The sequence below is a fragment of the Orbicella faveolata genome, unplaced genomic scaffold (assembly GCF_042242905.1).
Source record: "Orbicella faveolata isolate gen_17 unplaced genomic scaffold, um_ofav_v1 contig_1, whole genome shotgun sequence".
NCBI classification, from domain to species: domain Eukaryota; kingdom Metazoa; phylum Cnidaria; class Anthozoa; order Scleractinia; family Merulinidae; genus Orbicella; species Orbicella faveolata.
The window spans coordinates 24,401,962-24,422,863 of NW_028301536.1; the positions used below are offsets into that span (position 1 = coordinate 24,401,962).

The following is a 20,902-nucleotide window of genomic DNA, read 5'->3' on the forward strand; positions in this document are numbered from 1 at the left end:
AGGCATTACGAAGTACGCCATAGCTTTGGCTCTTCAATCCAGTCTACGCCCCGTTGTCACACGTGCAAGCATGTGACTGCACGATCTCGCGCGCGACAACGCTCATTTTGCGCGCCTTTACTTTTATTGTCAAGGCCGTCAAGGCCTGGGATCTAAACCAAACTGACTGCAGTTGGGTGTAGAATGAATTGAGCATGAGCGCTGTTGAGCTGGAAGGTCTGGCATATTTGTCTTTCTTTGATGATGGCTCCTGGTTTCAGGTAAAGTTCTCTTTCATCCCCGCTGTTGTTGCTATTGGCAAAGAGATTACGGCTTACACTAGAAGAGGCGGTAAACTTGTAATAAGCATAAGATTTACGTACAAGAAAAATGGAAGCTAAATGTGTATCGATCAAATAGAGACATCAGCTTCCCCCCCCCCCCCCCGGGCATACCCTTCTTGATGTGTCCCACACGGAAATTGTCAGTGGTTGATATTGGGGTGTGGGCAGGCGCCCAGGGTGTGGGGTATTTGACTCTATGTCGAGGGGTAGGTGGGGGTGGGTGGTGGGGGGTTAAACAGGTTGCCTTAAGATCATGGTGAAGCGTTGCAGAGGGAATCAAGAGGCAACATTGTTCTTTGTACCCATTGTGCATCAAAAGCAATTTTTCTCATTGATGCCCTGTGGATAGGGGCATTTGATTGCATGGCATGACAGTAGGGTGGGGTGTTTAAACACCAATTTTGCCTCGGGGAATAGGAATTTGACCAAATGAAAATGGAAAATGTCTGATGCCCAACAGGGGAGGGGTTGGAGGTTGTCAATTGAATGTCACATAAATTTCCCATCAAAGCTAAATAAAATGTTTGCCCCTGTTGACATAGCGAATACCTGTTCGTGTTTTAGATCGACCAGATTATTCGCTTTGATGGAAAGATTTCGAAAAGCTTCCATGATAGATCTCATTCTTGGATTCTCATTTCTCGTGCCAGACCCCTCACAGGCTTGCTTCGCTCGCTGGCTCTCACGACTTTGCTCATCGACTTCGCTCATTGACTTTACTTTGCTCCTGCCGCAATGAACAAAAGCCTGCGCGCAGGCTATGGTATAATTTGGCGTGTGCATTCTTTAAATTTATTCTTTGCATAATTTTTTTTATAAGCACTGTTTGTAAATTAGCATTCAACAGTTCTTGGTAGCAAATATTGAAGTATCAAGGTTTGTGAAATCACTATTACAGCAGTCTGCTGAATGCAAACATAGATTAAATTAAAAATTGAGAAGGATAATTGCAGTAGATAATTTGTTGCAGAGACATGAACGTTAAATGTACATTTCTGTTTGTTATTTTAGGGAGCACTTTTGACAAAGGATAAAACGTGGCTATCGCCTCGTTGATCCACAGCTACTTTGACAATGTTATGACGAAATTCATGATCAATAACAGGACAGACGCATAAAAAACTGACGTCAATTTGTTAAATGGACCCGGCTCTGGACCAACTCTGTGGATCACCTCAAGTTGTATCGGTCTCTGCTTTTATATTCTTCATTTTCTGTGATAAACTGACTTAGATCATTATTGATCCAACGTATACCAGCAGGATCATCGTCAGAGGGTGCTTGCTTAACCTAATTTTAAAGCCATGGACCACCTCTAGGAATCGGTTCATGGACCACCAATGTGAGTCCAGTCCATGGATCTGGCTTGTGGACCCATTTGATAGACCCACCTGATGGACCAGTCATTATTCTTGTAGGAACATTTTAGGTACTATGGGTATGAAGGATGGACATCGGACAGCGGACATGGTAAAAACAACTTCAATACCAACATTAATTATCTATCAACATCAGTATTTCACTTCCTAACGTCTATTACTTCTAGAAAAAAAAGTAATTTTGAAGGCTTTAAAAACACACCCGATTACAGGAAGTTTAAATTGATCGGGGCACCACACATAAACTAGCCTCGCGTTCTTCTGTTACAGTTGTGTAGAACAGCTAAGATCTCGTGACCAGTGTCAAACGTCAAACATGTTTACGAGCTCTGGGGTTCTCTTTGTGCCGTGGTTAAGCCGCAACTAAGACTTTCTCAATAAGTAATAATAATTATAGTGTTGTTTGTTTTCTATAGCCGTTTGTGTTCATGTAGGATTTAGAGTCATACTGAGTTAAATAATAGAGTTGATAAATGGAGGCTTATTCTTACTGACCTTGGCATAATTTTCGATCATCATACTGTTGTGCAGACTGGTTGTATAGCGAGTTTTGTTCCGTTTCCCCCAGACCCTCAATGTACCTCGAGGCGAAGCCGAGGGGAACATTGAGGTCGAGGGGAAACAAAACTTACTGTTTCCCGCGGAGCCAGTCATTAAGTGTTTTGTTTTACCGCCCAACTCAAAAATAGAAAAAAATTGCGAAGAAATCATTTGCCTGACGTCGGCTGGCTCACAAGTTTGCCGCGGTTTCAAGGAGCACGAGTCAAAAGTTCAAGTTGTTGTTTCCCTAGGCAGTTAGCGAGTTTTGTTCGCCTTAGGGAGTTAGTGAGTTTTGACCCACGACACGTGACACGTTCTCCTCCAATCGGAAAACGTATTCGAGTTGGGAGGTATGGAATGACCAACGTCGGGGGAAAGCAAACGCTCGTGGAGCTCGCGCGGGGCCGAGCATGATCCAGGCCACGCGAGCAACAGCTTTGGACAGCGCCGCTGACCACCAGAGGAAACTGCTCCGTCATGCTTGCCTGCCGTTGATTTAAAAGTCATTAAGACGACAGCAATTAAGCGGGGATGTAGCGCGAGCGATAACGAACTTTGATTTTGCAACTCTCATGAAGGTGGACAGAGGCCGCCGAAAATTCAGAAAAGAAAAGCAACAGATGGGAATACAAAAAAAGTCCTGGGGAATGTTTATCACCGATCGCAACACTGAAAGAAGTACCTTATTACATGAAATTTTTGGGACACGTTAATTTCGCGAATTTCGCGATTTAAAAAAAATCTCGAAATTTAAGTGACGCGAAAATTAAATGTCGCGAAATTAACATGACGCGAAAATTAAGTGACTCACATAACGTCAATAATTAAAAAAGCGACTTTACTACCATTACACACGTTTATAACAATCATTTTGAACAATTCTGTGGTAATGTTCTGGTCCTCTTCATCACTACTTCTTTCCTCCTCCACTCCAGGTAGCACTTCTTTTGTACAATCCTCAAACCGTCCATTTACTGGCTCCTTGTAGTGCTGTTCCACTAGTTGCTTAAACCTTTCAGTTGCTTCAACGTTCTTGGTGAATGCCTCCATTCTTGCTGTCGCCTCTGGAAAAGAAGTGCTACCGCCTGTTGATCCGTTTCAAGACATTTACGCAAACAGTTAAACAGCATCAGTCGTGAAACTAAACGGCAACATTTTCTCTTTGGAGTCTGCAGAAAGGAATATTTAATGTACATGGACAATGAGGTCAACTGACCACTAAAAACGTGACTTGAATTCAAGTATGAACTACAAACCGTGCCTTGTAGACACTGTGAGAACATCTTTCTTGTTACTGTTTACATAATCAGTTGCGTTTCTGTTTATTCGGACATTGTTGATTAAGTTGTTTGATCAATTTCAAGGACATGTTAAATAGCATTGACAAAGAAATAAGTGTCTCACTCAAAAACGCGAAATTAAAGTGAGTCAAAATGAAAAATTTTGTCACGAAAATTTCATGTAATAAGGTATATTTAGTCACACCAGGAGATGATGTGTTGTTTTAGAATTGGTAACTCTAAGAGGTGAAAAAAACATTCAAGCCACGTCCACAAAACACGATCTTGGTACCTCTTAGGGTTCTTTTTAAAATTTCCGACGAGCACCGTCGTCCTTACCAGAACACCTCACTTTTGTTCTATGGAGAGCTGAAATCGCTTTGAAATACCGGCCCCAAAACGACACGGAAACGCGTGTAACACACAACGAAAACAAGAAGATCTGTTAGATCTTATAACCGCGCTTTTAAAATTTAACTGTTTTCTTAGCACTACAGTCGCAACGCAGTGTACATTCCAAAAGCAATCCTTGATGATTCATTGATTACTGTAGACACCACATTACTTGATCAACACAAACTGTATTATTGCACCATCAGTCGTAACCGGTGTGAAATCTCCGATGACGTAATAGTCTTAATCTGGAACTTTCTTCGGGATACGTATGGGCATGAAGATACGAACACTATTAACAACAGCTTTCTTTCTTAAAAATCACGATTAAATTAAATTGTTTTTTCCCTTGAGTAAAGGGCTAGCAAAGAAGTCACACAAGTCACATAATTCAAGAATTGCGTTATCCACGGCTTTCTTTAGTACGGTGGTTATTTCCCTACCAATGACGTAATCCTTGCACGTTCTGACAAGTTCGTTGCTTGGCTTGCAAATATTTAATTTTCCTTCCGATCTATGAACTGGCTGCGATGAAACCGTCAAAGGATTTACTTCATTTGCGTAAAACCACAAGAAATACTCACAAAATTACAAATAAATTAATGACCGTCGCTTCTGCCGAAATAAACTTGCAAAGTAAACACGATCGTATTTGTCACGTAGCGGAAGTGAAAGTTGCAACGTCAGCGCATTCCATGGCTGACGTAATACCTTTTTTTAGCGTATTTATTATTCCCTTTAAATCCAACGCTTTGATAAAACGAAAGAAAATATATTTTACCCACAAAAAAGAAAACAATATCCGTAAAATTGTCCGTGTATTTATGTTTTAACAGCTTCTGGCGGAAAAACATCACACGTTGCGTGACTCAAAGTTTGGCCGAGCGGAGGTCTGCGTCTGGTCACCGACAAAAAAAAAAAAAATAAACCACGGGTAAACCTAGAACCGCGCTCGGCCCATGGCCGCGCGGTTAATAAGCCAAGTCATTTTTATTGCATTTCTTGTACATATTGCCTTTCTAGCTGTAGATAAAATCATAATGTTCTCATTCTAACTCACCGCTACTCATTCGAAATTACGCTACTACGCAATGTTATTGTCAAGTGACATTGACGGCTCCCAGTAAACCTGGGATACTTGTTTAAAATAACTTGAAAGGGTCGCAACGCCGGCTAAGCAAAATGAATCTTACTTTTGTTTGGTAACGTTACCATGGTTACTGAATATCTCCCAACGAAGCAACAACAAAAACTGTAATATAAAGATACTTGATTTTTACGATTATCTATTTTCAAGTTACCAAAAACTAAAAACACAGTCCTTGGCACTATCAGCAATAACCAGCAAGTCCTCAGTACTTGATGACGCAACAGAGCACGGATACTCGAGGGCATATTCTCGGCTGTAATCTGAAGTTATCTTGTTTAGAAATTTTCCATCCAGTGTGAAAACTTTCAGATCGCTGTTACCTCCGTCACACACTACAAGGTTGTTAAACCTATCAATGACAAATCCAAGAGGCTTACTCAAGTGTCCGTCACCAGACTTCTCACTGCCGATACCATAAAGAAATTCGCCTTCCTTACTAAAAACCTTGACAACATGAGCCAAGGGATAAGAGACAAAGAGCATGTTCTGGTGACAGACAGCAATCCAAGGGGACTCATCACAGTCTGAAGCACTAAAAGACCGTACTAACTCTGTACCGTCAGGGGAGAGGACTTTGACTGACTTGTCACCCCGGTCAGACACCACCATGTGGTCATCACAAGTAATAGTTAATTTGAATGGATCTTTAAGGTGTTTGTTGATTATACTGTTGAGAAACTGACCATTTTCGTTGAAGCAATGCATAGCGCTCGAAGCAATGATAATGAGGTTACCAGTATTGGTGAATGCAACTTAAGTGGGATTGCTTAGTTTCTTAGCAGATGGGCCTTTCTGACCAAACGCCGATATATAATCTAACCATGGGTCAAAAAGTTGTATTCTGTTATTCTCTCGATCAACCACTGCAATTGTCCCTGTCTTCTTGTTTATTGCAACATCACAGGGTTCTTTAAATTGTCCTTGAGCTTTCCCACGTTTCCCCCGACGATCTCTCCATGTGTACTGATGTGGACGTACTTGGACACTCCAGGGACTTCTAGGCAGCGGTTGATCATTAACTTCGATCATCACTTCATGACGTCCATCACAATTTGGAGTATAGGTGACCCGATGTTTACCGTCTGCAACGTGTTTAACCCAGTAATCCAGACCCTCTCCGGATGGAGTCTGAACTTTTACTGTTATCTGGTCGATTTCATAATAACACCGTTTCCCATCTGAGTCGTTTGTTACGATTGTAAATTTAGAGTTCTTTCCAGCTTCCGCTTCTTTCAGACCTCTCCCTCCCGCAAGTGACCGCAAAGGATTCGTGTCACTGACATCAACTTGACCAGGAACACCACTTCTCACATTCTGAACATAATCTTCGTTGATCTTGTAATAAACATGCGATGGTTTATAAATGTCCATTTTTGTTGCCTTTATTAAGCCTTTACTCCTTTCAATGACATCCTGTTGGGCCTGCAGAATTTCAAAACTGCTGTTTCTCTGTAAGATTACCTCGCAATGCTCCACGGATGTTTTAAATTGTGTGACACACGTCTGAAAATGTTCCAACTGCGTTGCGTGATCTCTTTGTTCAGCTTCATCAAGAACATCTAACTTAGTCACCATGGCAGCCTCGTGCTCTCTTAAGACTCGAACGAGTTCTTCGACAGTTGTCTGTACATTGTTACGCGCTGCGGCAATCTTTTCTCTGCTTTTTCTCCACAATTCTGTTGTTTTTTCCATTTGGATCTCATAATCAGCCATATCTACCTTCATTTCCTGTAAAACTTCCATTATCTTTGGTTTCTGCTCGTGGGCGGCTTGCTGGATATCCACCTTGGTGTGACGAGTATGACGTGTTTGTCCACACTTGCCACAAATACAAACTTTGCATTCTTGACAGTAATAATTGAGAGGCTCATCCTCGTGATGTTGCTCTCTACACATATTCGAGAGATCCACTTGCTTCAGGGTTTTACCTGATCAAGAAAAAGTATAAAGTAAAGAACGTTACTGAGCTGGGGATGTTTACAGTCAAACCTATATTAAACGGACCCCATATTAAGCGGACACCGTCTATTAAGCGGACAGCGGTGCAAGTCCCATTTTTTCTTTTCCTACATTCACTGTCAAATATACCTGTATTCAACGGTCACCTCTATTAAGTGGACGCGGAGAGCTTAAACTTGACTTTTATGGTCATTTCTGTTGTTATAAACCTGTATCAAACTGACACTGCAAAAAGGATGCATGTTTTTTTTGTCCACGTTTTAACAGATCGATCATTTAAGTTTGCCGACAAAGAGCTGTTACAGAAATGCGATATTTTATTATTCGGTTTGTTTTTCCAGCACTTTTGTCCTTTGATTTTGTGAACCTTCACATAATTCTATCAATGTAGATACTGTTGCTGTATACTTTAATCACTTTACCTCATATACTTGTCACTGTTTATGGAAATAAGGTATTTCCCCAGGGAGGGGGGGGGGGTTACTCCCTAATATGGGCTATATAGGTATGTGCGGCCCCAAAGGGTATGGTTTTTCAGCCGTCTCGGTCATAAATAGGGTATCGATTTTAGCTGATTTTGGCCATTTTGGTCATAAATAGGGTATGGTTTTTAGACTCTAGTCTTGATATAGGTATGCCTTTAAGAAGAAGCCACTTTTTCATCATTATCGAAAAGAAAATCAACAAAAGCCCTTCACAACTTATGTTTACGGTAATTTAACATTGGTCTGAACTAGGGAACTAATTTTAACGCAGGTCTGAAACAGGGTTTTGATTTTAGGGTCAGGTCATAAATAGGGTTTCGAATTTTTGGATAGGTCATAAATAGGTTAGGGAATATCGCAGATTTTGGTCATTAATAGGGTAAGGGTTTTGGGAAGCGGGCCGCACACCCCCACCCAATTTTTTTGGGAGTACCCCCCTCCGGGGGTATTTCAGAGTTATCGACCGTTCACGAGAATGCCATTTGATCCTTTCAAGGTCTTTTAATACTGACGGATATTAATGACCCTTAAAAGACGAATTCTGATTGAACCTGCTTTCAACGGACACCCTGTATTAAGCGGAAACTAGCAAGGGTCTAGAGGGTGTCCGCCTAATACAGGTTTGACTGTAAGTGTCACTGCCAAGGCCTGACAGTTCTTAGCCTCCCACGCAGATGCTCTAAGGGCTCGTCACGCGTCCTTCCCCGACGAACCTCTGCTGAACGGACCGGTCACTTCCGTTCACTGGCGGTTAGACTTGGTTTTGAAAGAACCAATCCGCTGTTATCTGCATTATACTTCACAGAGTTTGACACCTCTGTCGTTTGCCATCTGCTTACGCATTGTTTAGGCTCATTTCTATTGCAAGATATGTTTTTAAGTTTCTAAATATTTGCTTTCGAAGGGCAAAATATGAAATTTTCCGTGACATGTTGCTTACTTGCATCCTATATCGTGACGCCGGGCCCGGCTGCAGTTTGGTTAGAACTGTTTGAAAGTACAAACAGTATGTTGCTTATCACGGACATCACATTTATCATATTTATCAGCAGTTCGTATAGTGTGATCGTCTGGGTGAGGGTAGTTCTGAAAAGAACTGTTGTTGGTGACTGACGTTTCCACAAACTGAGCGAAAGTCGTCTTCAGAGTCAAGTGAATAGTGTTTGTCAGTTGATGAAACTGCACAAATTAAACCTGGTATACCGATGCGACCTATAGTGTCATTCTGTGGGTCCCCTACGTATCAACTGTCTAAGTACTTGACGACCATACTGCAACCCCTAACTGACAAATCAAGACGCAAACTACAATCTACGGATAACTTTATTGACGCTATTAAGACAGTAAAGATACTTGACGACTACAAACTTGTGTCTTTTGATGTGAAATCACCGTTCACCAGTATTCCACTTCAACTGGCAATACAGTGTACCGAGACCGCTATACAACAATCTACTGTTAAACTACCGTTACCGACAGAAGACATCATGGACTTACTGAGCCTTTGCCCTACGTCGAGTTACTTTCAGTACAACGGTAAACACTACAAACAGTTGCATGGAACAGCCATGGGGTCGCCTGTTTCTGTTGTTGTCGCAGAAATTGTGATGCAACACGTGGAGGAACACGCCCTTGCAACTTGCCGACAAACGATACCGCTTTGGTTACGCTACGTTGACGAACAGAAAGCCGACATCCAGTTTACTAAAGAAATCGAAGAAAATGAAAACTTCCTTTTCTAGACTGTTTGGTAAGCCGGGACAACAACGAACCGCGATCGACAGTGCACAGAAAACCGACGCATACCAACAGATTTGACGAATCATCCTACAACCCGAACCAGCGAACGGAAATGACCGGTCCGTTGAGCAGACGTTTGTGGGGAAGGCACGCGTGACGAGTCCTAAGAGCGTCTGCGTGGGACGCTAGACAATTCGCGTCTAAAGGATAGATGATGGTCTGGATGATGGTAAATCCATTTGCGTTCTATTATGAATGTCGTTCTCTTATTGGCTCACGCTCCTCACAGTACCGAGTACAGAGTACAGAGTTTTGTCAGAGTCAATGATACAATATTAGCCTCAAGGAAAGGACCCGCCACTTAATATCTTGATCGCAAGCCCAACAAAAAGCAATAAACCTACCCCCTCTTCTTTAAAGTTATACGGAGAAAGTTCATCGATACGGGAAAAATTTAAAATAATTAAAACTAATAACTTACCTTCATCACTGGTTTCCCTTATAGGAGCCGTGCTGGAGGATGCTGTCATTTCATCGAGCCTTTTTATGACCGTTTCCAGCTGATCTTTCAAGCTGTTCTCATCTCTCTTCCATTGGTTGAGAAGCTCTTTGTAGTGATCTTCAATGTCAGGGTCCATACACTCAGTTTCAAGATTGTCGATAGCTGCTTTATACTTAACTCCTCCCAGTCTCACCAGAGTATCCCGGATGTCTTGCCAGTATGTGTTGAACGTTGCGTCATCAACTGAAGCGTGCTCGGCATGAGCGTACACAGTGTTTCTAAAATACTTAACACGAGCGATATCCGCTTCACGAGTCAAGTCCGTTACTGCAGGAAATGCGTCCCAGCCAGTTATGGGAGAGAGCAAGCCGCATATGTTTCGCAACAGAACCATTAAGAGAGTCACGTCAAAGTCTCTCGAAGACACTGAATTAGGAATGGCAGGGAACAGTTTGCCCCATTGTGTTGGATTAATAATTTTCCTTGTTCTGAGTGATTGCAGCATGGTTTTATTTCCCGCCAAAACTGTGTGAAGGGTTGCTGGTGCATGGATGGCATCAAATGTGTCTCTGAGGGCCTGGGTACCAACATCAACCAGCAGACGACACAAGCGGGCATAGTTAGTGGTCTCTTTACTGGATGAAGCTGTTGGTGCTGCACAAGCCATGGTGGGAACAAGCTGGTATTGGTTAACCTTAGGTAGAGGGAAAACAGTCAGATACATGAAGTTTTCTTTTTAGGACCTCACTTTTTCATTTCCTGTTTTGTTTGTTTGTTTGTTTTTTTTCATTTTCTTGTTGGTAACTATCCCAAGTTTTAACTTGCCAACAACATCGCCAGTGCGCTTGGAGAAAGGGTGAAGCCGGAGTGGTATACGCTTCCGGCTAGGGGAAAAGGAGGGTGAAAGGCCGGTCGGAGGAAAAGAAAGGGAGGTGGTTGGTCTAATCCTTACTAGTGGTCACCAGCGGTACCCATGAGTGGGAGAAGAGGGAGAGGGGGACCGGAATTTGTGAGGAGAGGGGTTGGAAGGAGAAAGGCTGAGGGGAAGGGAGGATAACAAGGTGAAAATGTCCCACGCGGTGGAATCTAAATATGTAAGTTTAGTTAGTCAATTGAAGAAGAGATCTCTGGGCCAATCGCAAAGCAAAATGCCCTTGGACTGGTAGAAAGGGCTTATACAAATTACATCCGCTTTCACTGTTACGTGCATAGGCGAACATCTTTCGATCATTGTTCTACATGCCATCTTTTGACATGTTATGTTAAGGGCTGAAAGAGCTTTTAACTCTGAAACTGGCAATTTTCCAGTTATTAGCGGAACAAATGACAGATAAATGACAATTACTAACCTCAAATGGCTGAAGAAGATTGCGGATTGTGCATGTTTCCCTATTAATGGGACGATTCAAACACTTTTAGTGTAGTCGATCGGCTCTCAATAGTGACCTCCGGTAGTTTTGGGCAGAAGCATATGATATGCTTCTGTTTTGGGCTACTGCCGCTTTTAATGTTCGCAAGGTGTAAACATTCAAAACAGTCGATTTATTTCTCCCGGAATGACTTTTTGGTACTCCCAACCTTAGTTTCATGTCAAATAAATCCATCTTTCATGACTAAAATTCGAGTTTTAGTGTAAAGAAATCCGTTATGGTTACATTTTTGACGTAGGCCAGGTTACATAGCATAGCGGAAGATGGCATGTCGAAAGATGTCACCTATACACGTAATACTGAAAGCGGGTGCAAAACGAAAATGAAAACATATATTTGATTATGTCTCGGTCTGTCTTTAACAAAGAAATTTTAGTCTGACAAATCACGCAACGTGACCATGTTATGTCATAACATGGTGGTCATTTTCGTGCTTTATTTTGCTACGGTCAGTTCGTATCAACCAAGATTAAAATCTAGTTAAAAGAGGGAAGTTTCAGAAGACTGTTTGTACGAGCCGGCCTGTTTGATGAAACATTCAACATCGTTATAAAAATAGCGGACACTCCAAAACGCACACCATGCAGACTGCAGACCGTGAGGACCAGTGAAGACTGTGCAGACCGTGAATACTGAGTACCTTTTTTTGCCTCGTGTCCACGTGACTTTGGTCACGTGGACACGAAGGTACGGAGTGAGTTCGGTACATTCCTGTGTAGCCATTCTTTGGGTTCCTAATGTAAGATTCCTGTGAATGGCGAAAAATACTAAAAAAGTCGGCTAAAAAGTCGACAAAAAAGTCGACAAAAAAACTTGTTGAAATCACCTCACTTCCATGCGAGCACGTGATGTGTACACCAGTTTACATTTTTCGTAACAGTAGGTCGAGAAGGAGTTGTCAACTTGAAAATTCTAAACGAGTCAAGTCAATAGTCGAGTGAAGTCGAGTCGAACAGTCGAGAAAACGTGTAAATTTGATCGCGTATCCGAGATTAAAGTTTATTTTGAAGAAAAGACGAATCGAACAATCATTACAATTTTTAGCATGTGTAGCCTCTACACAGGCTAGCATGAGAGCATAGTCTAAACTTTTAGACAATTCGCGAATTACCCAGAAGTTATTCTCGCTGACTGGTTTTCGATTCCTCTGATATCAGTATCATTTCATTCCGTGAAATAAAGCAACAAACAAGAGATTTAAGTTTAAAATTGTCTTAAATATATAACCGGATAAACATTCCTAAAATGGACGACATGGAATTCGGAAATTAGGAAACCCTTTTGGTAAACGGTTGTAAATACTGAATTCCCAAAAATCTAAATGGAAGCATAACATGGGGAAATCTAGGGGGATCACAGGCAATGAGTCGCTTAAAAACTATTATATAATGTACACTTTCCGAGAGTAAGCAAACAGGTATAGATTACAAAATTAATTGTCAATAATTAAGGGTCGAGTCGGGCCAGATCAAGGCAGGTCAAATTTTATTGGTAAAATTAACAGAAGTAAAAATGTATATCTAGTGTTACGCTTGCATTACACTTGTTTGGTTTGGAAATGGATTTCTTCGCAGCAACACGAGGCAGCCCAGGCCGGGACCTTTGATTTCTTACCGTTAGTTTTCACATTTACTTTTGACTCCCATTTTTTCGGTTCTTGTTACAAAATAGTGCTTAAAATATCGGAAATATTGTTAATTACCCACAGGCCGCACAAACTCAGTACCTGACTGTTGACTCAATACATGTAGACAAACGCGTTTAAGAGACTTTGTATGGGTAATTCCCTGTAGTCCTTAATATTCCCAAAATAAAGCATAGGAACAAACTTCACTTACCTCACCATAGGATGTTCTTTGTGTCTTCCATACATCTCGGGTGCAAATTGTGTCCATTTGAATCGCCATTAGATTACGAGTAGTACTTCCAGTTCGGTTAGTCCGTCGACCGCGCCATTCTTTTCTCGAGGTTTATTCATAGATGCCTCCAGACATTTTTTCCTCACGGTTTTCTTTGACTTCTGTTGCGTCACGCTCGACGGACTAAGCGAAAGAGGGACTACTCGTAATCTAAATCGCCATAAAAACACCAATGTCATAACGCCAGATAAATTTACCATCGCATCAACTTATCACGGCAACCGTATCGCACTGAGCATGTCAAATAATGTTCGGTTCTCTGTCATCTTTCCATGGGCTCGGCTTTTTTCGTATGATCGCTGACACGCTCCAACGATCACTTGGAATTATATTTTGTAAACCAAAATTCTACTTGTGAAATTACATTACAAGTAAAATTTTAAAATAGCTTTATTTTTAAAGCATATTTAGGACTAAAGGGCCGGAGTAATTTTTACAAAATCTATGAAGCGATCGTCTGTTAGAGACCACTGAATCAACAGTCACATACTGAGCTTGTGTGCAGTGTGGCTTGTGCATAAATAACAAACACACCGATATATATTTGAACGCTATTTTGTGACTAGAACTGAAAAAATGCGAGTCAAAAGTAAATGCAGTCTGCATGGTCTGTCTTTTGAAGTTACCGCGGAAACAGTGATAAATACGTCTGCGCTCCCACGCTAGAGTGAGAAACAGACAAATATCATTATTGTTTCCGCCTTTTATCGAGAAACAAGAAAATCGTATGCGCCATTTCATTTACGCTGTGAATCCTACTTAATAGCCAAATGAATAACAGGCGAATGGGAGCAGCCTTGACGTTATTGGAACAATTCGATGCATTGCAAGTCAGGCGATTTGACAGAAACATAACATGGCCTTTTATCTGTAGCTACCTGTGTGTCAGACTGTTGTATGACATTTGCAGACTGCCGACTTAGCCCTTAATAGCGCTCCGGTTAGTCTGAATATCACTCAGGTTAGCCTGAATAGCGCCCAGGTTAGCCTGTTTACGGTTAGCGGCTATCGATAATGGAGATGAATATACCCTGTTAGCTAAACTCTGTACTTACAACAGTATCAGTGGAACATAACTGATGCGACTCCATGTGACTAAGATTGCGGCAGGCAGGATTCAGTATTGTATTTATTAAATATTGACGTGTGTACCTGGTGGATCAGAAATAGCTGACTCTATACATGTACATAATTCTAAAATCAAAGCAACAAACCTGTGAATCTTTGAGGTCCTAACTAAATTGAAATCCTTTGCACTCTCAAACAGGAACTCGATCTTCTAATAGTATGCACATCTACCAAGGCTCAATCATCAAAACGAATGACGATAGTGAACAATTATTCACTGTGTTTAGTCAGGGTTTAGTGGAGGAGCAATTTCCTTTGCTTTACTTTAGGGATAGCTGGTGAAGTTGGTGATTTTATGGATCAGCTTTTTAACGATGCTCAATGATATCGCAAACCCGTCGCAAATGGTTTCCTTATTAGAAATGGCGGAATCTAAACGAAACCGAAAGTGATTTGAATATTTAACCGAAAAAAGATTCCCTTCATGGGTGGTGTGCTGGACTATTTGTTTGTTTTCTCGATATGTTGAACGGAAATTGGAACAAAAGAGGATGTGTCAAACGGGGATATGAAAGTCATGAAAAGAAAACGATAGGCAAGAGGTAAAGATGATCATCCTGTATAATTGGTTTCCACTACTCAATCTTTCCCACTCTTCCCTTCACGTTAGCATCAAGACCGTCGAACGTCCGATAATATACTTGCTGCCCTTACAGCCTTTGCTTTCGAGCTGTGTTTGTCCATGGTTTGTCGCACACATAAAACTTAAGTCACGCCAAAGAATTTGGAGTCACGGAGCCGTACGCTCGAGTACTGGGTTATGAGTATTCGAAATTTTGCGTAACATAAAACTATCCCGAACTCAATCAAGTTTGAAATAAATAAAATAAAGACATTACAAAGTGTGCCATGGCTTTGGCTCTTCAACCTAGTCTACGCCCCGTTGTCACGAGTGGGCGCATGTGATTGCACGATCTCGCGCGCAACCCACGCCCATTTTGCGCGCGTTTGCTTTTATTGTCAAGGCCTGGGATCTAAACCAACATGGCTGCGGGCGGCTTTTGCTGCGTGTGGACAGTCCTGCGTGTGTAGAATTAATTGATCATGAGCGCTGTTGAGCTGGAAGGTCTGGCATATTTGTCTTTCTTTGATGATGGCTCCTGGTTTCAGGTAAAGTTCTGTTTCATCCCTGTTACTGTTGCTGATGGCATACTGACTAGAAGTGTAGTCTTGTGGAAGACCATGCAAAGGTTTAAGCTTTTAATAAGCTTAACGTGCAAGGAAATATATCGATCGATCAATTAGAGACTTCGAACTCCCTCCCAGGTGTACCCTGGACTTGCTGATGTGCTCCAGACGAGAATTGTTAGTGGCCCGGTCAGAGGTGACTCTATATGGAGGGTTAGGTGGGGGTGGGTGTTGGGTTGTTGAACAGGTTGCCTTAAGATCATGGCGAAGCGTCGCAGAAGGAATGAAGGGACAAAAATGTTCTTTGTATACACTGTGCATCAAAAAATAATAGTCTTTCTCATTGATTTCCGGGGAATGGGGGCATTTGATCATATAGTATAACAGCAGGGTAGGGTATTTAAACACCATTTTTGCCTTGGGGGATAGGAATCTGACCAAATGAAAAAGCAAAATACATAATGCCCAGCAGGGGATGGAGGGGGGAGGGGAGGAGGGGGAGGTTGAAGTTTTGAATATGTCACTTAAATTTGCCATCAAAGCTAATATGTTTGCCCCTGTTGACATATAGTGAATGCCACCACAAATTATTATGACTGGAATTTTATTTATTATTCTTTGGAATATTTTGTAATTAATACAGTCATGTACTTCAAGATTTGCACAAAGTTATTGTTAAAGCAGTAACATGCCCCAGTTGGGTGGGGTGTGAGAAGGGGGTGGGTATTTTAGGTGTGGCCATTACATCCCTATTTCTTGAACCTTCAAGGGAATTGAATATTAATAGCTTTTAGAAATTTGAAGAATTTTAAAAAATGGTAATTGAAAGTATCAGGTCATTTTTCCAATAGTATTGTGGCTGCATTCGCATCTTTCATTCTTTCATTATTTAATTGCTACTTTTAGACATCTATTACTATGGAATTCACATCCTTGAGCTGAGTATTATGTCCACTGAACATATAGGGCTGAACTCACACACGACTGTTCTCATGTGGCTTTGATAGCTCAGTTGGTAGAGCATTGCACCGGTAATGCGAAGGTCATGGGTTCGAATCCCGTTTAGAGCTCGAAATTTTTTCAGGTCATTTTTCCAGTAGTGTTATAGCTGCATTTGCATCTTTCATTCTTTCATTATTTAATTGCTACTGTTGGACAGCTATTACAATGGTAATTGAGTTGGTGTGTGCATTCTTTTAAGGATGTTTGCGCTAATAGTTTCTGTGCATCCTTACTGCACACACAAATTCACACACCATGCCATGCATGAGAGTGCACACTAAGTAATAAATTATAAACATAGCGCATGCACTAGTCCTATCTAATTCCTATTGAGCCATCATGAACGAAATCTCTATGTACGCACGGCCGTGCGTATATAAGATGACATGTACAGTTTTGATTTAGCTGCAAAATTTCCGTTAAGTTTAGTGCAAGTTCCTTTTGTTTAAGTTTCGGCAATCAATGTGAAGATTATTCTGAACAATCCAAACTCGACTTCAAGCCTTTGACTTTTGCCAAGCTAAGATGTTTACTTAAATGCGAGTATTTTGACTTTGTTTGTCTACATTTTCATTGAGTATTTTTGACTTTGTCTGCCTACATTTTCATTATAATTAATTCGAAGAAGTGCATTTTTCATTGACAATTTTAGAAACCAGGTTAAGCATTTTTGCTCATCCATTGCTCAAACGATTGTGGCTTGTTAGGATCCTAATGACCTTTGTTTTCTTCCACCACGTATTGTGAGAACTTTGTAGTCAATCACAAAGAAAACATGTTTTAGCGCCCAAGTTGTTATCGCCATGTTATAAAAGAATTGGTTCATGCTTTTAGCTGTGCTTATATCAAGTTATGGATGCACTTGGGAAGTTTGGAGAGCACTCAAGAAGCTAGAGTTGTTCTTGGCTGTCGCCTTGAGCAACTCTTACGTTTCTTTCATACTCTCCAAACTTCCCGCGTGCAACCATAACTCTATATACGCATGATGACCATGAACCAATTCTTAATTATTAAAAATTGAGAAAGGTAATTGTAGTGGATAAAGTGTTGCAGTGACATGAACTAAAATGCACATTCTGTTTCCTATTTCAGGGAACACTTCTAACAAAGGATAAAAAGCAATATGGAGTCATGGGAGAAAGTAGGCAACCTACATACATGTAGACCTATGGATAATTTAAATTACTGTAAACACTCTTAAGTGCAGCTGTCTTGTGGATTCACAACATATTATAAAAGTTCTGAAGACATGCTAAAACATTTTTTGTGTTAACTTCTTGTGATGGCAAGATCAATAATCAAGGTCTTGGTAATTTTTACTGATTCAGTTATTGAATATTGATTATCAACATCACCTGCAGCAGTCACGCTATACATGTAGATGTAACAGTTACATCAACCTAATGATCCATGATCTAATCTCGACCAAATTACATCACAAATATTTTATCCAATATTAATTAACAGCATGTGGTCCACCAGAGGAAGGATTTGCTGAATGTTGTTTTGATGATGAGCCATTATTTTACGTGATCACCATTATTGATCATGAAGTAAATAAAGATATGGTAAGAATATATTATTTAATTTAGCTGGTTTTTGAGCAGTCTCATTACTGGTCAATCCATTTAGCATAACTAGAAATAGTTAAATTTATTATACCTCTAGGTTTCTATTCAATGGGCACTAAAATTATTTTATTTCAAGCTTATCCCAAACCTGCCAAGCACAAGTAGAGATATCTTGCTAATATCTTGCTAACCTCTTCTTTTCAGTCTGTGCTATAAACTATGGATCCTTGATTTCCTCCTTTGAATTAATGGCCCACAAGCTTCACACAAAAACTCAGTCTGTATCTTTCGTTTCGAACATGGGTAACAAGAGATTTTGTAGAGCGTCAAGTATTTGGTCCAGCAAGAGCTACAATCCTGGCCAAAAGTCCCCGGGACACTTGACAAAATGACAACTGGTGATGTATTATTTTGAAGTGGGAAGTCTTTGTTTAATTTGCCGAACCCCACTCCCCTTAAAATAATGTTAGAATAGTGGGTCTACTTTGGATGCATCAACATCAACATTGTGTTGGGGGTGGGGAGGTGGAGGTGGACAGAAAGACCATATGTTGGCAAAAGTGCAGTGTCCCAAGACTTTTTACCAGGATTGTAGCTCATTCATCCTTTCAGGATGAGTATGAGTCACAACTGAGTTGACTCTTAAAATTATAGTTCCTGCTGTTGGGGGGCAGGGGAGGGGGGGGGGGGGAGGGGGTCTCTAAGACCAAAACATTTAAAGAAATGTATTAAGTTTAATTAGAATTTCCAGAGGGGCTGGGCTAGGGAAGGCCTTGAGGAGGGGTCTTAGAAAAAATCCCTTCTATGGGGGAGGTATAGATATTTTCTGGAATTACACAATTAAAATGAGTGCCTAAAAACTGTTGAGCAGTCTGAACAAGTGTTGGGGGAATGGGTAACCTGCAATGAGCTGTCATTCTATCTTGAGAGATAAACCACGATAAGTTTTAATTGACATAGTAGCATCCACTTTGACCTGAAGAGGGAGGGGCAATGGCCTAGTTGTTTAGCATGCTGGACTCTGGATCAAGCAGTCTGGGTTTGAGCCCTGACTGGTTCATTGCATAATTTTTGTTCTTAGGCAAGAAACTTGACTCTCACAGTGCTTCTCTCCATCCAAGTGTATAAATTGGGGTACTGGTAAATTTAATGCTGGGAGGTAATTCTGCAGTGGACTAACATCCTATCCAGGGGGAGTAGAAATACTCCTAGTTGCTTTATGCTGTGAAAACCAGGATAAGCTCCGGCCTGATGAGCCACTTGGCCCAATGAAGACTTACTTTGGCCTGAGGTTGGACTTAACCTTTGGCTTTGTAGTTCTCACCCCAAGTAGCTTCTTCCTCCATTCCCTGGGAAACCTAGAATTATATTTTCCTTTGTAATGTTCAACAGGTGTTCAAACATGTTATGAAGACTGGTGGTGATAACTGCACACTTGTGTCAAATGAAATTGACTTTGAAACTGAAGAACTCCTAGTTGGGAGCAAGGTCTGTGTAAAAATGATTTCAGAATACCGTACGATGGTTTGCTCATTTCCAACAGTTTAGCGCTGGCATGCAAAGGCCAATCAATTGTCTTCTAATCCTGTTGAACCTCCATTCATTCCTCCAACTATGTATGTATATCTACCTTACTAAGTGGCACTGACATTCTTATAACCTGAGCAGCACTTAAAAATTTCTGTGAAATAGACTGCATTATTTTGAATTGTAATTATTTGACGAGTGCTGTGGTAGATTGTACTGACTACATTGTGTTATATTCAAGAGTAAATCACATCAAAATTAATAGTCTTCAAATGTCCATCATCTAATCTGCAAATATTTTCATTATGTGTTGTTCCAGGAAATATCCATACCACTCCCATGGAGGGATCTTTAGTTTAAACAACCCCCCCAGTCCCTCTGAAAATTCATGTTGTTGTTATACTCCGCTGTAAAAATGTGGCCTTTTGAGTCCCCCATCCCCTTTGGAATTTCCCCGTTAACCCTCCTTGGGGTGGGTATGGATATTTCTCTGGAATCACTCATTGCATATTTGTATACTTGTACTTGTGTGTTGTTGTTGTTTTTTTGTCAATAGGCTGAAAGCCATGTTAGCAAGTATTGCCGATCGGAGTTGAAAGGGAAGGAGTGTATTGTTTGTTCAGGACACATGACAATTCACGCCAGTGATGAGTCGGACTAAATATATCAGTACTTGTATGTTGGTTTATGTACTGAAGGCCAGTTTGTAACAAAGTTCAACTCACGCCCACACTGTATCCTTCGACATGGGTCACGGAAACAACGCTTATTATTGTAATACAGAATTGTTGCCGCGCAAATAATGGGTCTAGACTCGTTCAAATGTCCTATCCGATTTTCAGACGAGGAGATAAGAGCCGTTTCTTTGGCGCATTCTTGTTGGTCCGTGTTGAACTACATGAAGGCATTGTAAAACTTGGCTACAACCCGGACTGCTTGATTTTAAGTCCAGTGGGTCATAACGCCTCCCTGGAGCTAAACAGAATCAAAATTTATATATGTCAACAACAATCAAGGTGCGGTATCCAATTCAGGACAATAGGCCAATCCCGAGTTACCTTGCACCTCTGTTTCAAAATGAGTCTTTGTGCAAAACCTTTCATATGAAAATGAGTTTGATTTGCATGAAAATGAACCTGTCGGGGAAACACATTTACATATGAATGGTTTTACACGAAGACTCGTTTTGACACAGAGGCAAAAGGCAACTCGCAAATGACCTGTTGAACAACTCCTCCGGTTTTTGCTATAAACATGTTGCTAGGTATACGTATGTATTTCGGTTTATTTAATTGAAAAAAGCTGACAGGCCTGCTAGCAGCGTGATGTTCGTGAGTCTCCGTCTGCACAAGTGTATTTATATAAATGATTGCCGCCGAACTTAAATTATAAATAGTGGGGTAACCCTGCAATAGGTTAGCACTGATCGGTTACTGGTCTTTTAGC

General features: G+C 41.0%; 1 protein-coding gene, 1 non-coding gene and 1 pseudogene across 4 annotated transcripts; 2 read left to right on the plus strand and 1 right to left on the minus strand.

Moving 5' to 3' along the window:
* The first annotated feature begins 157 nt into the window (after positions 1 to 157).
* On the plus strand, positions 158 to 20,776 carry LOC110066482 (uncharacterized). Of its 2 annotated transcripts, none has more exons than XM_089296715.1 (5): positions 158 to 260; positions 17,451 to 17,499; positions 17,826 to 17,926; positions 19,322 to 19,417; positions 20,013 to 20,776. In XM_089296715.1, the coding sequence occupies exons 1-5, from the start codon at positions 195 to 197 to the stop codon at positions 20,115 to 20,117; spliced, it is 417 nt and encodes a 138-aa protein (XP_089152841.1). In that variant the 5' UTR covers positions 158 to 194; the 3' UTR covers positions 20,118 to 20,776. The 2 variants fall into 2 exon arrangements, with proteins under 2 accessions (XP_089152841.1, XP_020629373.1); XM_020773714.2 differs by lacking the exon at positions 158 to 260 and adding an exon at positions 15,175 to 15,338.
* LOC110066407 (uncharacterized) lies at positions 4,893 to 14,996 on the minus strand (annotated as a pseudogene). The gene is made up of 3 exons (XR_016209355.1): positions 14,315 to 14,996; positions 9,731 to 10,445; positions 4,893 to 6,993 (listed from the first exon to the last, which is right to left on the minus strand). The product of XR_016209355.1 is annotated as an uncharacterized LOC110066407 (transcript).
* On the plus strand, positions 16,354 to 16,426 carry Trnat-ggu (transfer RNA threonine (anticodon GGU)). The gene has a single exon. It is a non-coding gene; the product is annotated as a tRNA-Thr (tRNA).
* Positions 20,777 to 20,902: the final 126 nt, after the last annotated feature.

Coding starts and splice junctions, on each gene's coding strand:
- LOC110066482 (XM_089296715.1), top strand. CDS start 195: ATGAGCGCTGTTGAGCTGGAAGGTCTGGCATATTTGTCTTTCTTTGAT. Junction 17,500..17,825: donor ATATGGAGTCATGGGAGAAA/GTAGGCAACCTA, acceptor ATTAATTAACAG/CATGTGGTCCACCAGAGGAA. Junction 17,927..19,321: donor ATGAAGTAAATAAAGATATG/GTAAGAATATAT, acceptor AATGTTCAACAG/GTGTTCAAACATGTTATGAA.